The sequence below is a fragment of the Pleurodeles waltl genome, chromosome 3_1, assembly GCF_031143425.1.
Source record: "Pleurodeles waltl isolate 20211129_DDA chromosome 3_1, aPleWal1.hap1.20221129, whole genome shotgun sequence".
Taxonomy (NCBI): Eukaryota; Metazoa; Chordata; class Amphibia; order Caudata; family Salamandridae; genus Pleurodeles; species Pleurodeles waltl.
In genome coordinates this window covers 1,774,535,589-1,774,560,506 of record NC_090440.1, presented here as the reverse complement: position 1 = coordinate 1,774,560,506, position 24,918 = coordinate 1,774,535,589, and the positions used below count along the sequence as shown (strand labels likewise).

Below are 24,918 nucleotides of genomic sequence, written 5' to 3'. Positions count from 1 at the left end.
AATGTGGGGCATGTATGTATGTCTGGAAGGAGGCCACCAGACCTCCTACCTGCGGGTAAAAGTCCAGTATAATCCAAGATAGGCACTGTGTAGGTGAATCCGATCTGGTAACAAGCATTACTACTCAACCTTCTATCAATACTGTCAATGTTTTTCAATCATAAGGTCAACACCAGGGAAATGCTATTACAACAACTTCACTTGACACTAGTCCTATATTTAAAGAGGAGCCCAACTCCCATTGTTCGGATCAACCTGCTGCATCCGAGTTGAAGACGATGCCTCATCCGAACGGAAGTTACTGTGTGAGATCTCCTGAGACGCACCCGAGGCCAAAGAGAGAATGTACCAGTAGGACTGTCGCTTGGCGAAACATTTTGACCGATCTGTTCTGTCACCCAGGATTGGTTCTTTCTTATTCAAGCACCCAGTAGCGTTCTAGACCCGATGCAGTAAAATGCACTAAAACACCAGGGCCATGTAGTAAAAGGTGCACGTGGCACCAACGCAGTGCAAGCACCTTTTTGTGGAAACCGGTGCAGGTTGATAGTACAGAGAGGACTTCAAGGTTCATTCCATGACATGGGATGAATTATCTCATCTTCATGTGGCATTCCTCATGCAATGGTATCTCTAGTCCACTGGTTGTCCCATTCCAGAAGATGAAGTGGGGGGAATCATTACTTGCCCAAGAGCAGGAAATACTTTGTATCTCCACCACACTGTAAATGGTAGGGAACAAGGCGGGTCTCACAGGCGTCAGGAGCCTCTCCAAGGTGAGAGGTAGCATCACCTGGAAGGGAGGGCCACAAGCCGAGGCATGCCCTCTGTCTGCTGTATGGGCCAGTGCTGTTGAACTGGATGCTCCTTCTTTAAAGTAGTGCCCAGCAAGTGTATGCTCTTTGTCCAGCAGCACATGGCACCCACATTTTAATTCCTCTTCATGTGCTTCTAAAGGAGACAGTTTATGCTGGAGAACCGGTATTACAGTTTTAATGCAGTATAATTAACTGTTCAGTAAAATTAAGAAAGAAGATCTACAGAGCGTTGAGGCATCCCCCCAATTCCCACCTCTGTTGATAATGTGGTGTGGAACAATCATTTGGAATGGCGTTTCCTGTTTCTATCTCACCTACGAGGACTGATGTAAAAACATAGTCACCTCCCTTGATTGTCACTTAGTAACCCGCACATGAGCGATAATAGGCAACAGCTTCTCTCCACTGCCACTGTGTTCTTCCACAGGTACTCCAGTTTCATCTGAAAACCTACCCTGTCACTTCAGATGAGTACACAGATTGCAATAGAAAGAGTAAAAGATGATCTCCTAGTTGTAGAGATGAGGGGAGTCCAGCATCTTTTATCAACCCAGATCTCTTCTTTTTTTTCGATGCTACAGGCCAAGTTACATTTTCGCTGCTAAAAGTTAAAAGTTGTCTTTTAATGCTTTGAGATGATTCTGGCAATACCCTACTGACTACCACCAATAGGTTTGAATGTGCATTTAGGTCTGCTCTTCCATTCATTGAATTTAACTTGTTCCCCTTAGAAACCTGACTTAATTTTAAATTACATGCACACATATTCTAATGCAGAGGTCTCTTTCATCGCCTGTTGTGGACCAGAGGGCTGGTCTTGGTTTTCAGCTTGCTTTTGGAAAATCATGCATTTCATTCAAGAAAATTATTTTCTTTTCACCCATTTGCTTGTAATTTTGTTTGAAAAAACAAAACTAATGTTTATAGTAAACCTGATCATTTCACAACATTTCTCATGAGAGAATCATTGTCCCTCGCAATATATAACTAAATCTCTGTAAAAATATCCATCATATTAGTCCACCTATATTAATATCCACCAAATTACTACAGTTATCATTTCCCTACCTTGATCACTGCACTGCTTTCAAAACTAGAATTGCAAATAGATTTAAAAGACAAATACAAGTTCCAGACTTTCTCATATGCCTTTGTCTTTAGTCTTAAGGAATGGATCATGGTCCTTTGTCTTCCAATGCAGCAGAGGGTAGATGTTTAGGTCTGATTTGACAGTGCAGCAATCTGCTAGACCTATTGTTATTCGTCCTTTAAAAATATACACAGACTGGGCACTAGCTCCAACAAGAACAGTATTTCTTCCTCTCTCCCAGCTCATACTGGTGGCTTTTTGATGTATCAATCCACCTTCAATTTTGCTTTTATTGCAATGCATGTGGGAATAATTTAGATCTCAAAAGTACATTACATTTTCATACATACATTTTTATCTTGTCAGTGCACTGTATACAGAAAACGACCCGTTTTTGTTTTGTTTTCCAATGCTGTTGTTCTTAAAATGTTTTTGTCATGGCTAAAAACTCAAGTCAGGTCTATTGGCGTATTCAAGGCTTTTCAAACGTTATGTTTGGTCTATTAAATCATGTAATAACCAGTCCTTTGAAACAGAAGCATTGATTGGAAAGTTACACTTGCATGCTCTTCCGCATTTCAATTAAAGACAGTGTGGGTGGGTCAAAGTCATGCAGGCCAAGCCTCGCGCACATTCCTACGGGGGTTCTAAAAAATATCTATGCACCTTTTACAGATTGAAAACAAAAAACCTGTTCACTAACTTTTCCATTACAAACTTTTCCCTTTCATATTTTCGTCCTTTTTAGGGTCGAGCCTGCGTTGCATGCGCTCGCGCATGCGTATCGCAGCGAGACGCTTTAGTATTTAGAAAAGGGCTCGGAGCCCTGTCAACTTCACGTCAGTGATTTTTATTGGTTCATGGGCTTGCCTAATAAAATCTGCTTGCTTTCATTAGTCGAAGGCATGCATACCTCATGCCTTTTCCGGTGGGTGGCTATCCCTCCTCGAGCGCAGCGACCAAGTACAGAAAACATGCGAGGCTCGCTGTTTTCCATCGGGCACGTGGACTTCTTTTTCTGTAATTTACGAGTGCGATTTCGCTTGGCAGAAGTCGAGCGCTTTACATAGTTAATTTCACTTTTTCGGGTTATGTACATAAATGCACTTTTGCCCGATAGGTGAAAAGTCGGGTTAGGAGTTTACAACGCGATCAGCTCTAACATGAGCAAATGCGAGACCCGTTGCATTGTAAATGCTTGTTTCTTTTCTGATCAGAAAATTATGTTGTATGTCTTCCCTTCTGGATCACAAATAGGTGAAGATTTTAAGAGGCAAACAGGATCTTGATAAACATTATAGTACATTAAAAAAATGCTGAAAACATTTTTTCCACTTTAAGGTGGCATACACAATATAAATTACATTTACCTCCTTTTTTACTTGTTCAAGAAAATCAAAGCATTCTAAGAAATACGATGTAATATCGGTCTCTGGAAGATCCAATATTGAAATGCTCTTGCACTTGAAGTCATCTGGAAAAGCATTTGCAACTCCATAAGCCACATTCAGTACATGGGTAACCTTAAAAAAGAAGAAAAAAAAGTTACAATTACAATGTAAATCGCTATGCTATTATAAGATTTATTTGAAGTTAAATAGGTGCATTTCTTTAGTTCACTAGAAAATTCACATCTAATTGCTTGGCATTACATTATTACATAAGTATTGTAAATCAAAAGAGGAGGAAAGAAACGCACTAAAAATGTTAAGGATCATCATTTAACAACTATTAGGTGTAACAACCTTAAGCAGACTGGTACAGGATGTACAAGTCCATTAAAAAAGAATTATCTTTAAGTGGACTTAATTGGCATTCATTCCGCAAGTCAGAGAATGCAATTTCTGACATTAATTGGACTTCCTCTGACATCAAGTGGATTACCGAGAATATGGACACTTTCTCAGAATTTTTCTTCATTTGGATTCCTGGTGGGCTTTCAAAAGAAAATAAATGTACTTTAAATGTGCTTGTGCGAAATAGCATATAGGAAGATCACATAACTTACTATGTAATGCAGGCAATAACACCTGCCAGTTTCTTTCCTCAAACAAGCATTGGGAAAGCCACGTCTCCCCTTAGAAAGTCGTTAGTCGACCTTTACACGCTTTGCCTATTCTTGTTGTGGATGCTCAACAGGATTGACAAAAAAAAAAAAAAAAAAAACAGCCACAGCGTGAATACTTAGATATTTATATGGGTGCATGCATCCAGACATTAAGACACAGCAGCCATTTTGGTTTTTGGTCCCAAGGTGATGACATACGCGCAAGCTGCCTCACCACACATATATGCCAATATGTCATGATGCAGTGGTTTTTATTTACTGTTTATCTTTCTAACGTGGCAGACACTTTTCTTGCAGTGGTAAATAAATAAAAAAATACTGTGTTAAAGTGCATTTAGGGAAAGGATTGGCTCAATAGTAAAATGCAGCCGCTAGGTATTTTTAAAAAGTAGAAAATACATAAATACAAAATAAATGGAACCCCATGGGTTGGGGGCAATAAACAATGGGCAATAAAAAAAAAAGCCGAACAAGACAGGGAGGAAATGAGGGAAGCAACAGACAAGCTATGGACTGGAGACCTAACCCAAGTGCGCGCTGGAGGTGTGTTGGTAAGGGACGTGAACAGAGAAGCAGCATAAAAAGCCGAGGTGGAAGAGACCAACTGATTGGAGATACACCTCATAAAACAGGGCCATGATTAGTGGTGCCTCTCACCATTTGGACACTCAACCAAACCACTGTTTGCAAGAGTGTCATAATTGTAAATCTGTCTGTACAATCTGAATATTATGCCTCATTGTCAGGGAAAAACTCGGAACTGCGGTTATTTATTACATCCGATAGATAACGACCCCTAGGGAATCGTTATTTATCAGGTGTGACCAATAACAATGCAATTATGCAGCACTTGTAATCAAGGCCTATGTAATCAAAACACACAATGAAAAGTTCCTACTTGAGGAGAAAGACCTCACACAATTATGTGATGGTACTTGGTATTTTTATAGTGCTCATCTACCATTCATATGGACTCGTAGCGCTGTAGGCTAGTTGGACTGTCCTTTATCATAAGGCTTAGGATTTTCATGCAAGCCCAAGTCTGATTTGAAGGGTGGTGCTGTCAGAAAATGTTATTCAGTGCGCCTACTTGGCCATATAGTCCAATCTAAATAACTGGGCATTTTTGTTGAGTTTATGCTCCTGGGGTGAAATGGTTGCCTGCTCTCTGTATATCATATATCACATGGGGAGTGCACATTAACTAAGTGACTTTTGCTCTACTGTGGGGTTTTCTGATTTCATATTGGATGTCATTCAAAGTTGTGTTACACCATAAGAGTGGCATTGGTAGAAGCAACTAGTTGTCTTACAGTGTGGTAAAAAGTACAAATAGCTTGTTTAATGCGGTTGGGGAGCAACGTACTGCATCAGTATGGCCGTCCTGCTGCTTTGGATATATGAAAGTATGATGTCAGTGTATCTAATATCTTATTTTGTGTTAGTGACACTGGGTGAAGAAGGACAGATGAAGTGGCACATTTTGTGTGTTCTATTGTGTAGGTATTGACAACCATCGTCCCGTTTCTGTTATCTTCAGTGATGCTGCATAGAGAAACACAACATATGTGTGTACTGTTGTTTGGTGCACATTTAGTGTGTTTTGACTGTATTAAGGAGCTCTTGCATGAGTTCATTTTTGCATGCCATTGGGTTGTTTACTTTGACTCCCTTCTCATTTCTTTCTAAAGTAATGGCATCAGTCCTACTACAGAAACCCAAACGGGTCAGTTACTCTGCTTTTATACAATCATGCTTCCTTAGCTGATAACACAGCCTCATCAGTAGATTGTATCCAATCACAATAGGAGGTCAAAAGGTATGCGCACCAATGGCCTAAAATTGTGACAGGAATAATAGACACAGCACCCCCTGAATAAAATAAACAAAATATAATCTAAAAATGAATATCACCAGTAGGGCATTAGAGAGGACAGTTATCTCAGAGGGGCCGGGGTTTCATTGCTTTCATAATAAAATGCACCCAAAAAATACTTGCAACTTGAAAAAAGCAGATGGATACAGACAGTTTTACTAAGCTATCTTACAATTTTAAAATTTTAAATTAGATGCATGACAATATTTTAAAACGTAATCACGAGGAATCAGTATAAATCGAATGTGAACAACATTTAATAAAATAAATTAGTGACCCCATTCTTAAACAACATTACAAAATTGCACCGTCAGGTCTGTGACTTTGCATGGGCGCGGATGTACGACTTTTGCAAATGTCCGAGTTTCTTTACAGTAACATATTATGAAATTGAGTGAATGCTTCAAAGTTAATTTGACAGCGATGTTCACAAGATGCTTGCTCAGAAGCTAAGGTAAGAAAGACAGCAACGGTACGATTAGAACAATGATGTATCCTGAGCTGTGCTATAAGAACTCAATAAAAAAAATAACACTGAAAGTGCTGACGTACTCCCATCAGAAAAATAGCCGACACAGAGCCTCTGCATACAAAGAGCTTGTGAATATTTAAATATTTTACACGAATAAAGGGCTGGTGTGGTCAGTCTCCATATATAGTCGGAATGATCACATCAGATCTCTGCTAGAATTCAAACCCTGACCTAATTTGAGCCGTGGCATAAGCAGTCTATTAGCAGAGCTCAAATATAATGGGAAATGCCGGTGCCATCATTTTAAAAGCTGTTTTTTTACAACACAGGTACATTTCTGAAGCAGCTCATCCCTTGGACAAGATGATATTTTACAACACTCTACACCCTTTACTCACATCATTCATTAAAAATGATGTTACTTCCCTAAATACATAGTTCACATTTACCTCCAGTAATTCAGTTCCTTAGGAAAATCATCTATTCAGCCTTTCGCAACCAGTTCTGCATGAATGCTCCTCATATCAATGATCCCGTTCATAAAATTTCTAGACTGTCACGACACGGACTATCCACAGTCATTCTTAAAGAGCTTACTTATCTGCATATTTAATATCCTTGACCTTTCATTAGAAGCTGCACTGCCGCATACACTGTTAGGTGGGCACAATGAAGTAAACACGATGCCTACATCCTCGATGCCTACATCCTCCTGACAGAGCTTACTGCTTGGAATTTTAGCTGCTAATTTCTTGTTGGCATTGTACGGTCTGCACCAGACCGTCCTGTTTCTAGTGCCTGCGCCCATTCTTCATTTCCTTCACACTGTAACAGGCTCAGTTCTCACTGGCAACTGGATTCTGACCTATATATCAAGCCCTTTCTTTTTAAAAGTAACATACTCAGATTTCCAAAATGCTCCGATTCATCCATCCCACTCCTGCAATCATAATAGGCACTGGGTGTGAAGAGACTAGCTTCCACGTTGTGACACTGGAAGTACAACTGGCCATCCAGCATGTTCATATTGCACAATCAGAAGGAGGAACCAATTTAAACTGAAGCGCCTATTCAAAAAGGCACATCTCACATGTGGAGTAGACCCTGCCTCTGGGTCCTACTCAGAAGTTAGTTGTAATGAAAAATACACTATAAAAAAGGGCAGAGACAGTAATCCATATGGGAATAACCAGCTATTCAAAGCTGTGCCAAAAAGCCAACCACCGTTTCCACATATATGTGGGAGTGAAACCACTATTAAAAGGAAAATAGGAACCCCTTTACAATGTTCCCACCATAAATCTCTGCTAGAAAGCATAACAGAAACAGATTATCTCTTTCTTCAATTAGGTAAGTCCCTAGAGTAGTCCCAGTGGAATGTGTGTACTAACAGTATGCCTCTTCAAAATTATATCTGCAGCCCCTACACATACTGCCACATATTTTGTGACGACATCCCACATTGGAAGAAATTATCCCAGCAGACCTGCCCATTAGCTATAAATGTGGTAATTAAATACTTGTATCAATATATCAGATTTTTGTATCCACAGATATGACGGGGCGAATTTCAGCAGTAGCAGGAACAGCTTTCCAATACTCACACAATAAAATGAGCCCTCAAGTGAGCCGATTAAGAATTCAAGTCAATGTTCAAATGCTGCAAATGTTTTCCACATTGTCTATTTTTATTAACAGTTTCCAATAGTATGACAAGATAGTTCTCTCTTTTCAAAAAGCCAGACATTTCTGCATCAGGGGTTTCCTTTGCACTGCTGTTTTGCTACTGTGCCTTGTGGGAAAAACGCCTTGGGAGGGGAGAACGATGTCATGCCCTTCATTAGCAGCATTCTCCTTGATGTCAGGTAGGTGTCCATTTCCTGTCGCACTATCAGAACTATCTCCCCTTCACTTAAGGCAGAAACAACTCTTTGGCAGTATCCAATGCTTATGCTTCTTACAGCTCACAAAAGTACATCAGTTCTTCTAAGTGAGCACCAGCATCTGTCACGTCTCTGGCTCAAGTGCCACAACAGTTTACACTTTTGTGCCACATATAAAATTGAGTGACAGGGCCATGTACTGTTCTAATAGAATGTTAGTGCTTAAACCTGTCATTGGTCCTGGAGAGCAGTTGAGATTCCAGGGTGCTGCGAATTTCTGTGGATAAAGGAACATCTTATTCCTTTACCGTTTCCTGTGCAATTACTACAGATTTGGTGACGACCTTCACTGCAACTCCATCCACATGTGCAGAGGAGCCGCATAGTGCCTAAATTGCTGCCTACCGGTCGCTACACTGAAGTCACAAGGGTTTGTGAACTAAAGCTGGGGCCTGGCTTGTTCCTGCTGGTCCTGTTGGGAGTCTCCAGTGCTGCTCTAGTTAATCATAGCCACCCCATTGTCGAAAGCACCCTAAACTGCGCTGCAGAAGGGGGTGACACCATACTTTGAAGGAAGAGCGGTCGTGATGATATTTTCCCTTGGCAACAGGCACTCTACAGATGCCATGTCCTTTTCAGTGGTGCACTGCAACATAGAAACAACTCACCCAGTGACATCTTCAAGTCATCTTCTTCTATCGGCTGATAGTCTTTTGGTGAAGTTTATCCTAGTGCCACTTTGGTTCCATTTATTATTGATCTGCAGCGTAGTTTCTGGCACCATTTTCGATTGGGAACTCAACAAACTACCAGCAGACAGATATATCGGGCGCACTCTGTGATATAGGGATGTATGATGGAATAATGCTTTTTGTTGCAACGCATGCTATTACCACGCATGCATTACCACCATAACCTTTATCACACCCTTTTTGTAATTACAATGAATTTACAATGAAGTTCGCTGTAAAAGCATGAATGTTAAAGGCGTATGCGTGCTAAAGGTTTTCCCTGATCCATGCCCTGAGTCCCAAAAGCGGTCCCTGGCGCAACCCCCCGCACCCTGACCAGCAGCCCTTGTAAAAAAAATACCCACACCCTGCCCTTAGCCCTAAAACATGACCCCTGTACACCCCGCCCTTCTAAAAAATACCTGACTCCTGCCCTGAGCCCTAAACTCAGACCCCAGCGCAACCCCTCACCCCAACCATACAAAAAAATATCCGACCCCTGCCCTGAGCCCTAAAACCTGAGCCCTAAAACCCGACCCCAGCACGACCTCCTCCTCCCCAGCCCTTGTACAAAAAAAAATACCAGTCCCCTGACCTGAGCCTAAAACAGTACTATGCCGCCCTAAAACTGCCCCCCTGCCCACACCCAAGCCTCCCCTTACCTCGCTCACCACAACTAACCAGCTCTTCTGTGGAAATGCGCAGGTCGTAAAGAGGAAACGGAAGGGTGTCTCCATTTCCTCTAACAATGCCAACAGCCTTTGCCACGCCGATGCCTTTACCTTGCATATTCCCTCATCACCACTACCACACATTTGCCCTTACCTTTCATACCTTTACAAGTAAATTTGTTGTAAAGTAATGCGTGGTAAAGGCATATGCGTTGTAAAAAATGTATGGTAAATGCTATGTATAGTAATGGTGCATGTGCTGTAACACATGCGTGGTAAAGGCTACGCGTGGTAACAGCCACATTGTAATGTCTGGTTCCCATGATATAATCATCGCACTGGCATTTATCACAGTTTATGAAGAAGATAAAAGAAGAACAACGTCAGAAGTGCACCGAGGGGATTTATTGTTGAAAATGTTATATGTAACGTGTAACTCTATAAGAAGAGCGGGGCTGTTTCTATAGTTACTGTTTCTCTAGTTAATTTCTGAAATGGGGAAGGATTGCATAGCAATATGTAATTTTACCTATGTTGTGTGTGCAGATACTGTTTATTTTGGGCACAGAGCTTTCACTGAATAATAATATAAAGCAGTATTCGTAATGGACAATATGCAGAGTGTTAATCCACCACCACCATTTTTACAAGTCCAAGGAGATCCACCAGTTGGGTAAAAAACATGGTACAGAGCCTTCACGAAGTATTTAGGTGCTATTGGTGGAAACAGATTCAGTGCTGAACTCAAAAGATTTGTATTGGAACATAATCTGCGCTTTGAGGGGCAAGCAGTAGTTGAACATCTGCCATCTTTAGAACTTGCTGAAGGCAAAGATGCTTCAGATAAATTCAAAAGGTGCTGTAGCTGGGTTAGAAAAACAATTTGACATATAACTTTGTCTTTTGTTGAGACATTTATTTTATCAGAGAACAGCAAACTGATGAAGGTACTGATGTGTAGCTTTGAGCATATTAGCAGCAGGTAATTTCTCGAAAGTTTGTTGATCTAGAGACAAAATTATTAGTGTAAATCTGGAAGAGATGGATATTGAGATTAATGAGGGTGTGGTAAGTGCTATAAATGACTTAGTTCTAGTTATTGAAGTTGAGTCTGACAAGTGTGTGGACCCATATGCAAGCACATATGTAGATGGTAAAGAATTGACTTTGCTTGTGGTTTCAGGTGTGAGAATTACTATGATCACGGAATAACTTTTGGCTGAAAAGTGGGAAAACAAACAACTGGAACCGCCAGTCAGAAATCCTTTTTCCTACAAAGGAAGGAAAATAGAGTTAAAAGTATACTTTGAAACCATTTGAAATTTAAAAATCGCAATAGGCAGGTCAAAGTGTATGTTCCTAAGAATGGACAGAATATCATGGGGTGGTATCACCAATGGCTATTCGGAAGGACATTAAAATCAGGGGCCAGGGAGCAAGTGTCGATTGTGGGTAATATACATCAAGGTGGAGCAAAGATTTGGGTCAAAATGTATAAAAAAACTGTTTGCGGAAAAACTAGGGGTTGACATGCAATCAAAGTCAAGAAAATGCTACTCCTGTGAAACACAGATTGTGTATGGTGCCAATCAGTGTGAGAGATAACTTGTCTGATGAACTGAAGAGACTATGTGAGACAGAGATTACTGAACACATCGAATCATCGATATGGTTGTCTCCGCTGTTAGAGGCACAAAAAAACTGAGCTCTAAGGGTGCATGTGGACCTACATAGTCTCAAAGAAATATGAATAGATTCCCATCCTCAACCACGAATAGCTGACATTATAACAAAATTATCAGGTGTCAAGTTATTTTCAAAAATAGATTTGGATACAGCATATCATCAAGTGGAGTTGGATGTCAATTCTTTGCATTTGACTGCCTTTGTTTCTCCAACAGGCACTTTTCAATTTAAAAGGATGCCATTTGGATTAACTCCAGCAACTGCTGTCTTTCAGCATGTTATGGAGAAGATTATGGAAAGGGAGGGAGGCACTGTAGTTTTTCAGGACGATATTTTAGTATCAGGTAAAACGAAAGAGGAACATGATAAAAATCTTAAGGATGTGTTAACAAAGTTGCAGAATGGAGGCAAACAAAAGTGTATGCTTGAAGCTAGCTCCTTTGAGTATTTGGTAGAGTCACGCACCGGTTTCACTGAATTTATTGTCAAAGCGCCCAGCCCCATTAGCAAAGATCAGGTTTCATCATTTTAAGGTGTATGTAAATTCTGTTAGAAATTTGTACAGAACTTCGTGGTTGAGACCGAACGTTTCAGATTGTTATTAAGAAGGGGGACACCTTTTTTGTGGGATTAAGGATGTCAAAGAGAATTTGAGCAGGTTAAGGAAGAACTAGCTTCCCAGAAGATGTTAACGCCATTGGTTCCTAAAACAGAAAGCACTTTTTCTGTAGATTTGAGTCTGTATGAACTGGGTGGCATGATTACCCAAAGGAGTCATGGCAAAGAATGAACCATAGCTTTTGCTTCTCATTCTTTACGCCCAAGTGAGAAAAATTATTCTGTGATCGAATGAGAACTTCTAGCCTGCTGTTGGGCAGCTGATCAATATTTTACTGTAGGGCAGGTCGTTTAAATTGTTAACAGACCACAAACCCCTTATTTATATTCCTAGTGGTAAAAGATCATACTTCTAGCATTACTAGATTAAGTTCAAAATTAGTTCAGTACAGTATTAAGACTGAATATCAGGGCAGACTTTTGTCAAGGTCACCCTTGCCCGTAGTAAAAGATGAGATGGTCAGATCAGAAGATGGCAAGATTGTTTGATTGTGGCTGTAGATGTATGTTCGGCAGAAGGATTCTCTAAAAAGGAATGGTTTGATGAGCGAAAAAAAAGATAAAGGGGGTCATTCTAACTTCAGCGGGCGGCGGAGGCCGCCCGCCAAAGTTCCCCCGCCAGAACACCACAGCGCGGTCAAATGACCGCCGCGGTGATTCTGACTTTCCCGCTGGGCGGGCGACTGCCAAAAGGCCGCCCGCCCGCCCAGCGGGAAAGCACCAGCAACGAGGAAGCCGGCTCCGAATGGAGCCGGCGGAGTTGCTGGTGTGCGACGGGTGCAGTTGCACCCATCGCGATTTTCAGTGTCTGCCACGCAGACACTGAAAATCAATGTGGGGCCCTGGCATGGGCACAGCAGGGGCCCCCAGGGGCCCCACAACACCCGTTCCCGCCAGCCAGGTTCTGGCGGTGAAAACCGCCAGAACCAGGCTGGCGGGAAGGGGGTCGGAATCCCCATGGCAGCACTGCTTGCAGCGCCGCCATGGAGGATTCCCTGGGGCAGCGGGAAGCCGGTTCTGACCGCGGCTTTACCGCCGCGGTCAGAATGCCCCCAGAAGCACCGCCAGCCTGTTGGCGGTGCTTCCTCCGTCATAGACCGCCAGGGGTAGGAATGACCCCCAAAGTATTGAATACATTGTTTGAATACATAGTGCATTGGTGGCCAAAGGAGAAAAGACTATGGGCCTCATTACAACCTAAGGTTTAACCGCCTTGTGGCCGCCAATGCGGCCACACTCCCGCCGGCCCCATTTTGACATCCCCGCTGGGCCGGCGGCCGGAAACAGAGTTTCCGCCCGCTGGCCCAGCTGGGATGTTGGCCGCAACATGGGAGCCGGCTCCTAATGGAGCCGGCGGTGTTGCGGCCGTGCGATGGGAGCAGCTGCACCCGTGGCCCTTTTCACTGTCTGCAGTGCAGACAGTGATAAGCAGTGTGGGGTTGTGCCTGGGGGGCCCTGCACTTCCCATGCCAAGTGCATGGGCTGTGCAGGGGCCCTCAGGAACCCGCGACTCCCCTTCCTACCAGCATTTCCATGGCGGTCTCTACCACCATGGACAGGCTGGCGGGAAGGGGACTCGTAATCCCCTGGGCAGCGCGGATTAAAACCGCCGGGACAACCATGGCGGTAAACCGCCGGTCCCGGCGGTGCGACCGCGGCGCTTCCGCTGCGGTTGTAATCCGCAAGATTGTACCGCCAGCCTGTTGGCGGTACAATCTCCAAAACAGTGAAATGAACCATATGTTAAGATATCAGATGAATTATCTGTAGAAGAAAGGAACATTATAATGCAGGGTGACAAGTTTGTTCCTCCGGAGAGTTTGAGAACGCGCATAATCGAACTAGATCATGAGGGCCATCTCAATCAAACCAATACTACAAGAAGAATCCATAAGGGTTTTATGGTGGCCATCAATGGATATACAAATATCTGTAGTAGTTAAGAGATGTGTAATTTGTTGCACCAGTGACATTAGTGATCAGAACATATACATCAACCTGTGTAGTTACCCGAGGGACCAAGGATGAAACTAGCAGTCAATTATATTGGGCCATTCTATGGGGGTCATTATGAACACACCGGTTAAAACCTCCGTGTTCATGCTGGTGGTCTTTCTATAGACCGCCAGCCCCCTTGAGACCCCGCTGGCCACATAAAGAACATTCTGCCGGCCCAGCAGAATGCAGGGTCGGGACATTGCCGACGGCTCCACATGGAGCCGTTGGCAATGCCTCAGTGCGGCGGGTGCAGCAGCACTTGTTGCGCAGATCACTGCCTGTAAATCGGGCAATGACTTGCGCAATGGGGCACTGCACAGGGGCCCGTGCACTGCCCATGCCATAGAGGCCCCGGCGCACCCCTTCCGCCGGCCTTATCCAACGGCTGGGGGAAACAGGGTACATTATCCAGAGGGCAGTGCTGCTTGCAGCGCTTCCCTGTCGGATAATGTTATCCGCCATCGTCAGGCTGCCTGTCGGCGGTAGCCTGGCAGTGGCGGAGTTAATGTTTTAATTTTATGTTAATTTTATGGCGGTTCAGACCACCATGCCAGTGGCGGTCTTTTCCACTGCCGCCGGCATGGCGGTCTGAACAGCCGGGTTCGTAATGAGCCCCTATGTCTTGCTTAACAAATACACATTTGCTGTGGAGGTAGCAGCCTATTATAGTAAATGGTGGGAGGTACAGTTTATGACAGATCCAAACACAGAAGGTTTTGTGAAGGTTTTTCAAAAAAAAAATTGTCAGGGAAGGTTTTCAGAGAGAAACAGTGTCAGACAATGGAGTACAATTTGTTTAAAGGAAGATGAGTGAGTTTTTTTTAAGACAATCTAATACAGTTCATCGTAGAGTAGCAGTTTATCATCCTCAAGCTAATGGCTTTGTCGAACAGATGAACCACATGTTGGTGGAGGGTGTACAGTGGGCTGTCAGCAGCAAGGTGGATGTTATGAAGGCGATACAGAGTATGTTGTGGGCACATTGTATGAAGGCAATACAGAGTATGTTGTGGGCACATCGCACTATACCTAACCCTATTTCAGGAAAGAGACAGTTTGAGATGTTGAGAGGGAGAGTATCTGCATTTGAAATGTGTCCCACTTGGATAAAGAAGTGGGATTTACAGATTACTCTTTAAGAAAACAGTGAGTTCAAGGCTAACCCCAAAGAAGTGTTGGACAGAAAGAAAGAGAAGCAAGGAAAGCAGGATTGTACAAATAATGAAGGTACCAAACTGCAAGGACCCAAAGTGAAAGTAGATGATTGGATTGAAATTAAGCACCCATACAAAGTGTTGAAAGGTTTAGCAACATTTGGACCACTTGTGAGGGTCAATGCAACATCTCACACTGCAGTCACAGTCAAAGGGAAAGAGTGATGGAATTTATGAAGAGTAAACAGGTTGCCGAATCAGGTAGCACTCAGGATGGATGGTCAAGAAGGGGTCATGGTTAATAATGGCAGTCAACGGAATGGGTCATGCAGAAGTGGTAGAAGAGTGAATGCTCCACAAATTTCACATCAGATATGTTGTCTGACAGGTAAATGTATTCTTCGTCAACTTTTTAAAAGTGTAAACTATCATACTTTTGTGTTGGGTTTGTTTCTTTTGCTTATTCATTATGTAATTGTGTTTCATGCAATTTATATATTATTTTATTTTTCTTGTATAATTTGTTTCAATTTGTAGAAGTTTTTACAAGTTAAGTTGTTAAATAGGATATTCCTATAGTTATAAATATGGTAGAATATATTAGGTTAGGAAGGAGATGTTGTAGTATGCTGTGCACTGCTTTCAGGGTACTGCATTATGACATCTACTGTTCTAATGGAATGTTAGTGTTCAAACCTGTTGTTGGTCCTGGACAGCAGTCGAGACTCCAGGGAGCTGCGAGTTGCAGTGAATAAAGGAATGTCTTAGCCTCCACTGTTTACCGTGCAATTACTACACTACTCCGTTTATCTAACCATGGGCCAAATCTAAGTGGGCGATGTGCTTGCCCTGATGCCCCAACAAACCACATAGCTGCTGTCCATGTGCAGTATGTAGGCTCTCTGGAGTGGACATTCTCAAGATCGAGGGAATGTTCTGTGTACACCAGAATTTGCATGGTCCCAGGATGTTAGGACACATGAGGAATGCTTCTTAAGCTTCAGATTCTCCTTGGGTTTGGGGTAATGATGTAGGTGATTACTGTATCAGCTATGGAGAAAACAGCCATTTTCCAGGTACCATCATACTTTTTAATCCATAAAATACTTAGGTCCTGATTTAGATTTTGACGGATGGGTTACTCTGTCACAACGGTGACCGATATCCTGTCTGCCGAAATTTAAATCCTATTATTTCCTATGGGATTTATATTTCGGCAGACAAGATATCTGTCATCGTTGTGATGGAGTAACCCATCTGCCGAAATCTAAATCAGGCCCTTAGACATAAATGGAATTCTACAACTGTGCAGCACAATACCCCTGCTATTTGACAGAAAGTGTGTGTTCTGCAGCCCATACCCGTGAAGTGTGCACATTTTGGGGGAATGTTAATTAATGGTTTTGTACCACCACGGTTTGCATTTGGTACAAGGCCAAGAAAATACAGAAACACTCCAGTTACAATATTGCCACACTATAATACCAGTAACTCTTCACTTACCTTCAAGATTGGCACCTTCAAGACCACTGACCAATGTTACCACTATAAACAACAACTTTTAATAGCTCCGACCTTCATACTGGGACCACCAAAATATATGTACAAAAAATAAAAGTAATGGGGGGGGGGACAATGATAAAATGGGCACAGTCAGTGTTATGATAAACATGCATTGCACCTCATAGTAAATGTGCAGCATGGGTGATCTATCAGAGGCCAATAAACCATGTATACAACATTTTACTGTCCCCAAGTAATCGAGTTAAGAGAACATTTTCACACCACGAGTCTCAACGAAAAAGGCAGCTTGTGCGTGCAGTTGAGGCATTCATCAACTAAAGGAACACATTAAACGTATTTATAAATAAATGGGGTTTATGGTTTTGATGATAATCCTCTAGGTGGTGTATCATTCTATTGGAAATGGCAGTCTGGGGTGGATGCCACAGCACCATTTTAGTAATGGAAAAAGATTGGTAGTCAAGAAATATACAAATTGGTGACTTTTGTTGCTTTCCTGTGAGGGCGTACTAATGTAATGTTAGGTTTGGTGGCTTACAGAGCTTATGTCTTGAAAATTCATGTAAAAACTGGGTATGAACACAACAGTCAGAATTACAGAATCTGTTTTGCTTGCATATGCATTTCCCCTTTACTCTTAACAGTTAACTACATTAAGGATAAGTTTAGTGACTGGCTAGTGGTCCTCCGGATCAATTACCACAGGATCACTTCAGAAGGCTGAATGTGTGTCCCCTGAGATCCACAAATGTGCATGCTGCCGTTAACAACTGCCATCTCTGCCTAGTGTGTGCTTACTTACTACAATCATAGAGTATTAGTCAGTCAAACATGCCAGCTTTCAAATATGACCTTAGAGAAACTGTTTGCGCAGTAAGTAACAAAGAAAACAGACTGTGTTTCTTCTATGTATAAACTCATCTATGCAGTTATAAGTTATAAGAAATGGGGAGGTAGATCGTTTTTCCATTGCTGGTCCCAAACTAGCAATGGAACTCTCTACTCGGCTCCCTAAGAGGAGAAGAAAACCTGCCGAGGTTCAAGACGAACCTGAAGACCTGGCTGTTCTCTCAAAACAATCATATCAGTCATCACAAGATGTGTGGGATCTTCCAATGTGCCTGGAAACTTTAGTATACCGTGATGGTGCACATTAGAAATTAAATTAAATAATTACATATTAAATACTTAAGACATACTTAATAATTGCATTACTTCTAAAGAGCTGTGAGTGTTTTCACTTCAGATAATCATGCTTCAGTATCTTACTCGTTTTTTAAGTGGGCCAATGTATTTTTTACTCTTTGTCACATAATTTGTTACCTTGTATTTTCTCAGAGTGTCCAAATCCTGAGCTGCATCTTGAGAACCTGCAATTCATAGAGAAATAATTATGGAATATACCTGGTAGAACTTCACCTCAATATGTTGATTTATTTCTCATAATAATACAAAATGTATAGTAAATGCAGAGGGTATTGCCAGCACCACCAAAGAAAGTTTAGCATCAATATGTACAGACAACACATTTTGTTTATCCTTATAACGACTTGAAATGTAAACAGTGGCATGGAACCACTAATCCATCTGACACTTCACTATTCTAATTCAAGCACAAACAAAAAAATCACCTTAAACATTAAAAAGTTTAATACACCAGCACATTAGGAAATTTGCCAACTCTAATCATCACTTTCTTCACAACCCATCTAAAGACTGCAAGTTTTTATCTCTGCAACAAATAAAATACCATTTCTTCCACTTGCTTTTCTCGCTCATAATTTTTTTAGGTTAAGCATAGCAGCGCACAAGCTCTGCTTATCTGACATGTTGTAATGTGTTTGTGGAGTTTAACCACATCCATCACTTTTCTTCGTTCCTGGGCTTGCCTTGCAAAAATCCCTTGATGTCATTGGTTAATGCTTTACATTTGTCCCGTCTTGATGCTGTTTTGTTACGCCTTGCAGACTGACCCTATTACATAGATAATTGCACAGTTGCTGATATACTTCAGCGTGGGCGAACTCTTTCTTTCTTTTGTCCCTCCCTTCGCGCTCAATGGTGCTTTGAAGTTTCATACATCGCTAACTCGATCAGTGGTATTGAAGCGCTTTGATGGCCCCTCCTCCTGTCTGGTTTCGGTTTTGCTTTTAATCACAGCTGCGATCCTTTCTCCACACAGCTCGTTCTGCTTTGTGTCATGCATGTGCCTGCCTAGGGGCTTGAGATATTACTACAGCTGTCTTTGCTATCTTGCTGGTCCCCAGGCTAGTTATTAACACCCATACGCGGCCCACTCCAATTAGGGCAATTTCCTATATATATATAAATGAACTCACAACAGCCGTTTATTTGCATTTTGCTGTGGTAACACTTGGCCACAGTCATATTACATGCATTGACTCCTGTGATACCTCAGTGACCTCGCAACTCACAATGGTGAGTCATAAATCAAGATGACAAGGCCATAAAAGACTATTACAATGTCATAAATCATTTTGAGTGCCACACATCAATATCGACATAATCATAAATTAGAATTACAAGACAGGTCATAAATCATAGTTGATAGGTCATACATCCTCTCTGCCGTACATAAATTATTTTGCCAGGATCATAACTTTTACATTTGCTTATGATAATTCTGACACCTTTTGTTGTCGAGGCCATCCTCCATGCCGCTTTTTTGGGGTCATCCAGTTTTGTTGGTCTTTTGTTGGTTCTTTCTCGGATTGTGAAGGGGGTAACCTCTTACAGCTGTTAGGTTTAACTCGCTACCTTGTCTGACGATTTTATGCCCTGCCAATTGGCAGGTCTGGGCTGCAAGTGCAGTGTTCTGCTTCCTCCCCTATCGGGCTATGTACCTTGCCGTAAGGCATCCCAAGGTAAGTGGCGTTCCTCAGGGACACTGCTCTCTGGTGTGCCTCCTTTACTAATCAACATGCCCCTTTTACCACTGCTCGCATTCCCTCTCACCCCTGCAGCAATGCTGCTGTTCTGGTGTGGGTGGGTCTTGCGCGCTGCCCCTACCCCACAATGTACCTTCTGCAGGGGCAGCGCAGTCCTTTTAACCTCCTGTTCCCCAGCTGATGGTGCGGTGGTGTCACCTCATCATGGAGTATGAAAAATACTTGTCCCTGCTGGCTCCTCATTGGCCCAATGTCTCTGTGCCAGCCTTGGCGTGTTTCCCTCCCTCTGAGGGCAGGGGGGAGCGGTATGCCCATCGCCTGTTGTTCTGCCGCTGTGGAGGCTTGAACTGGTAATTTCCGGGTCGCCGGTGGCTATTAATGCACTGGCCCTCAATGCCCCCTTCAGGGGCGGCCTCTGCCATAACACCCTTTATGACAAGGTGGACAGTGGCGACAGTGTAGCTTTCTGAAAGTTCATTCTGAGTTTGTGTGCTTCAGCACCTTTTCTCTCCTGAGGGGACAGCAGAGCATCAAGCCTGCAAAAGATAGGGGTGACATCTGTATCTGCATCTGTATCTGCCAGTACTCGCTTTGGTTCACTCTTAAGCATCAGAGCGCAGACTCCTACTCCTCATCAGCTTGTTAGTGAAGTGGCTCTTGCAGGTCATTTTTGCCCCAGGTTTAATACTGCTGCTTTGCTTCTTTCGCCTTTGGGTGAAGCTGTGCGTGGAGCGGCGGGGTCTTTGTGCTCTAACAGTGTCTGTGTGCTCACCCAGACCCCTCTACATGTCCAGCGTGAGGGTGAACTCTGAGTAATTGGGGTTTGGCAGAGCCCGCTGTGTACACAAACACGCAGAGTACGTTTACAAACATCATTTCCCACAGTGGGGTAAATCTGAGTTTTTCTCTGTGAATTTGCTGCACAACATTGAACTTAATTTAATATCTAAAAACAAATTTGATGTAGGAGGTCATGTTGCTTTTTCTCCTCACTAGACTTAAGTAAAGAATATTGGTGACCCATGTTCGGTTTTGTCACTCATAGAGTTGTGGTGACTGCTGTTCCTTGCACCATCAGTGAGGCTGACTGGGTTTTGGAACTGGCATGTTCATGTCCCACTGACGTGGAAGTGTTGCTCGCCATCTGCTCACCTTACAGAGCCTTCTGTTGCCTGCAAAGCCACTGCTCTGATCTGTGCCACAAGCCCACTTATGAGCCTGCCGGCAAGTGAACACAATACTTCTAATGTTGCGGTCCGGGTGCAGAGCATGTACGTTTTGGCACGAGGACCACATTGTGATACTTTCAGGTGGGGGTTGGGGGACCGCGGGGTGTCTTGTTTTACGGTCTACGCTCACCACTGAAAAAAAGTCTACCATGTCAGAGGTGGAAACGCAGAAGTGAATTGAAGTGGGGAAGCCTTGAGTAAAACGCATCAGGGCTCACTCAAGCATTGACCTTCACGAGGCCGATAAAATACATAGCTGTTTGGTACAAACAATAAGAGCTGTGAGGCATTTTTGTGGTAGATGTGCATAAATCGTGAGTTTCAAAATGATTTTTAGAGTGCTAGCAGCGATGCTGTGTTGGGTGACGGTTCTTTGATGTTATTGAATGGGTGGCGCTATAGCCATTTTAAACTATTTGCGCCATAGGCAGTAGTGTTGTTTATGTTCCCAAAAATAAAATGTGCCTAACTGATAAGTCGCCCTCACGCAGCGTAAAGTTTCATGGATGTTTATATGTGGATGGTGTCCTGAGTTGGCGAGTTACACTGAGTGTTGGGAGGGGGTTACTTGCCTCTCACTCCTCCACATTACTGTTGCCATGACGACGGATCTCCGAAGGTAGCAGGTGACCTGCAACCAGAGGAGATGCAGGGGCTGCGCTAGCATTTAATTATTTGGTGTGAAAGCTGCTTTCCAGCTGGTTCTCCTCAACCCTGGGACCGTTGGCATTCCTGTCACCAGACTCTGGCCTTCCCAAGCACAATTAATTTATTTCCTGAACTGGGTCATTTGCCCCAGCAATCTTCAGACTTGGCCCCATCCCAAAAAAACAATGGTACTTATTAGGCAAAAATTGTTTTTGTATGTAGTTAACTTGTGTGCTTTCTTGAGTCCTGTTTGTATTTTGACTGCGGATGAAGTCCAGTCTGCCTTTACTGGTCGTACTTGTAGTTTCTCGGTTGCGCCTCTTATATAGTTCAGGTAATGAGCAAAGGCACCCCGGTTCCGCAGAGAATTACTGCAAAGTCAACCGAAATTTGTCTTTTCCTACGAGGGCAACTATACAATCTTTAGGGAAAACCTAGAAATCTGCAGAAACTATAAAAATGCACGTAACTCTACAAAATACAAGGCACACATTGACTTACTTTCCGCTTTGCTGATTGTGTAGAAAGCAAACAATTAGAAATAATTGGCTCTGTTTGTGTGTTTAGGACCCTCTGCGTAGACAACCATGTCCACTTTCAGACAAATGTTGATGGGCATTAAAGAAAGTCCCCGCTAGTTGTTAATGAGTGATCCCCCTGAACTGGAACACTGCAAGAAAGCTCTTCTTCTGAACCAAGTCTGCAACTCAGTGAGTGGTGCTTCAGAGCAGACCGCGCTGGTAGTTGCCATACTATCCTGCCTACCTCAGACCATCCCTTGCCCCTTTCTTGGCCTTACCAGACTTTTTCTCTCCCTAACGCCACACTGAAACAAGGGGTACGCTCCAACATCCTGTTAAAAAATTGATTTATAATGTGAACTAAATACAACATTTCATCGTTTGTGTATTTGTTTGATGAATGCTTGTTTCTGTATTGTTTTGCAGTTCAAAGCATCAAAAATGCTTAGGCATGGGTTCCCGGCTTCCAGTAATGACTCATTTGGAGGTCCCTCGATTCCAATAATGATTCTGTGGGAATTTCAGTAAAGATTAAGTGGGGTTCTCAGAAGTCAAACGGTCTACACTATCTAATTCAGTCCATCTCTAGCCACTTTTAAGATGTGTTGCACTACAGCTCACATGGCTCTGTGGCTGCCATGTATCTTTTTTTGGGAACTGTGTAAGCCAGCCAGCCAGCCAGCAACTCTGATAGTGGGGTGGTGAAAGTGGAATTCTATTGGAATTAGCATGGCAGAATTAAATTAGGATGCTAAATGGTGATATTTTCTTTTTTTCTACAGATGAAGGAAGTAAGTAAATGGAAGTGCTTTAGTTATGTGTAGGGCCACTGGAATCATGTGGCAGGAAAAGACCAAATTATAAGTCAGGGTTGACCGACTTATGTGGCAAGAAAAGTCCAGTTATCAATTTACAACGTCAATAACTCTAACTCAAGCAAATGGGAGATCTATTGCATTGCAAATTCTTGTTTGTTTTACAATTGCTAGTGCACAACTCAAAAAGGAAATCATCTTTCTACTACTTATGTTTTGTTCCTTTATTTATCATGCTATTTAACACTGAGAACCATTGCATCTTTAGCTTTTCCTCCACTATGCGCCTTGGAGGTCTCAAACCCACAGGAATTCCACATTTCCCTCACTGTTAAAAAAAAAATTCACAAAGGAAGCAAAACACTATATTACTTTTTTTTTACGAATGCCTAACGTATTCACACAGATTCCTACCCTGCGCTGTTATTTGTGTCGATTTTGCTAACCCTATGCATGTGTTTTAAATACATTCAATCCAGTGCACTTCCTAAACTTTCTGGACCATTCAGTGTAAATTAGATAAGGAAAACATTTAATAATAGTCACAGCCAACAGAGCCTCACCAGCTCTGCATTGGAATTCTCAAATCAATCATTTGACAAATACCTGTTAAAGCTGTTAAAGCATATTATTCTGAGGGCTATGCTTTACAATGAGGTCAATGAATCTTTTCACCCAGGATTAACCTATCACGAGTGTAGAAATAGCCTTGGCAATCTCCACCCTTGCCTCTGGAAAGACCCTGGCAAAGACGGCTTCCCAGCCAAATACTATAAGGTGTTTCAGGACGTTCTGGCACCCAGACTCCTTGCCCTGTACAATGTGTAGCCCACCTGGGCTTCTTCCCACACAGACTAGACATGGCCACTATTGTGTTTATCCCGAAGACCCACCCATCAACTCAATCTTGCGCAAACTATCGGCCAATATCGCTTATTAATGGCAACGTCAAAATATATGCCACGATCCTGGTGACTCGCCTTAAAAGAATGCTGCCACTCCTAATCCAGGGCTCGAAAAATCTACTTGACCACTTGCTAAGGCACATTTTATTTTATGAGGCCAAGCTATTTTTAGATTCCACTCTGGACAAAGACAGGTGTTCCGTTCAGTCAGAAACTGAATTAGCAATTAAGATGCTTTTAAATGTTATTCTTGTCACATTTGCTCTGTGTTCAGAGACCAAGGTCAAAAGTCAGTTTGTCTTCTTGCAATGCAAATACTTTTCATTGTGACTACAGAGTTCCAGGATTTTGTAAGGTGAACTGTCTGACCTAAGTCAACTTTACAAACATTTCAAAATATATTTAAGCAGCTGTGAAAGACCATTTTTTGTACTTCTGTGTGATGAAAAAAATATTTTAATACAGTGCAAAAAGTCAGAACATTTTACTTGGAGATGTGCAAATGATAAATGTTTTCTGAAACCCAATTTTCACAGATTATTGGTAATACACTATATAGTTTTATCAATAAAACTGCAAGTTAGTGGGAAGGTTTTTGGACATTTCTTGGAACTTTACTGTCTGTAAATGCGCTACCACATCATGCTTTGGTAATATATTTATTAAAAGTGAGCGTTTCAACAAACTGAGAAACACTCCTGCCCTGATGACAAAGCTATTAGTAAACTAAGAGGCAAGTCATGCATGGATCATATGCACCCTATATGTGGGCTAGATTCATTATACATGAAGCAAACGTTTAGTGTTTTTAATCAAACAAAAGAGGATTTTTTTTACAGCAGAAATGCTGAACTCACATATTTGAAGGTTTGAGAATGAAGAAAATGGCGACTGTAAAATACAATATTTTCCTACGATCACACAATTTGAGACCCATTTCTGGGTCAAGTACATTACACTTAAGTAGAGTAAATTATTGAAGCTATTCAACCTGCAGGTCTTGTACAAGTTTTATGATTTTTTTCAAGGCCTGTACTCCACCCTGACCAATGTGGATTCATGGCAAACCGCGGTACAAGACATTGTATCCGTCACCTTCATGTGTCTTTGGCCCGCCATCACTGTTTGCCATCTGACTCTGCACTACTCTTTGTTTACGTTGAGAAGACGTTCGACAAAGTGGACTGTAGACATCTGCAACTGGTCTTGTGTCGTGCTGGGATGGGACCCCGTTTCCGCAGACTGGTGAAGGCCCTATAAGTAAACCCCACAGCACGTGTCCAGATTAATGGAGTTCTCTCC

The 24,918-nt window shown here is 42.4% G+C and overlaps 1 protein-coding gene across 1 annotated transcript in view; it reads right to left on the bottom strand.

The window, feature by feature from the left end:
* Positions 1-24,918, bottom strand: part of DUSP19 (dual specificity phosphatase 19) — a 90,711-nt gene that overhangs the window by 30,907 nt on the left and 34,886 nt on the right. The window contains exons 2-3 of the mRNA XM_069225778.1: positions 17,913-17,959; positions 3,279-3,431 (exon numbers count right to left, since the gene is read on the bottom strand). Coding sequence (XP_069081879.1) covers positions 3,279-3,431; positions 17,913-17,959 — 200 coding nt within the window. The remainder of the gene's footprint in view (positions 1-3,278; positions 3,432-17,912; positions 17,960-24,918) is intronic.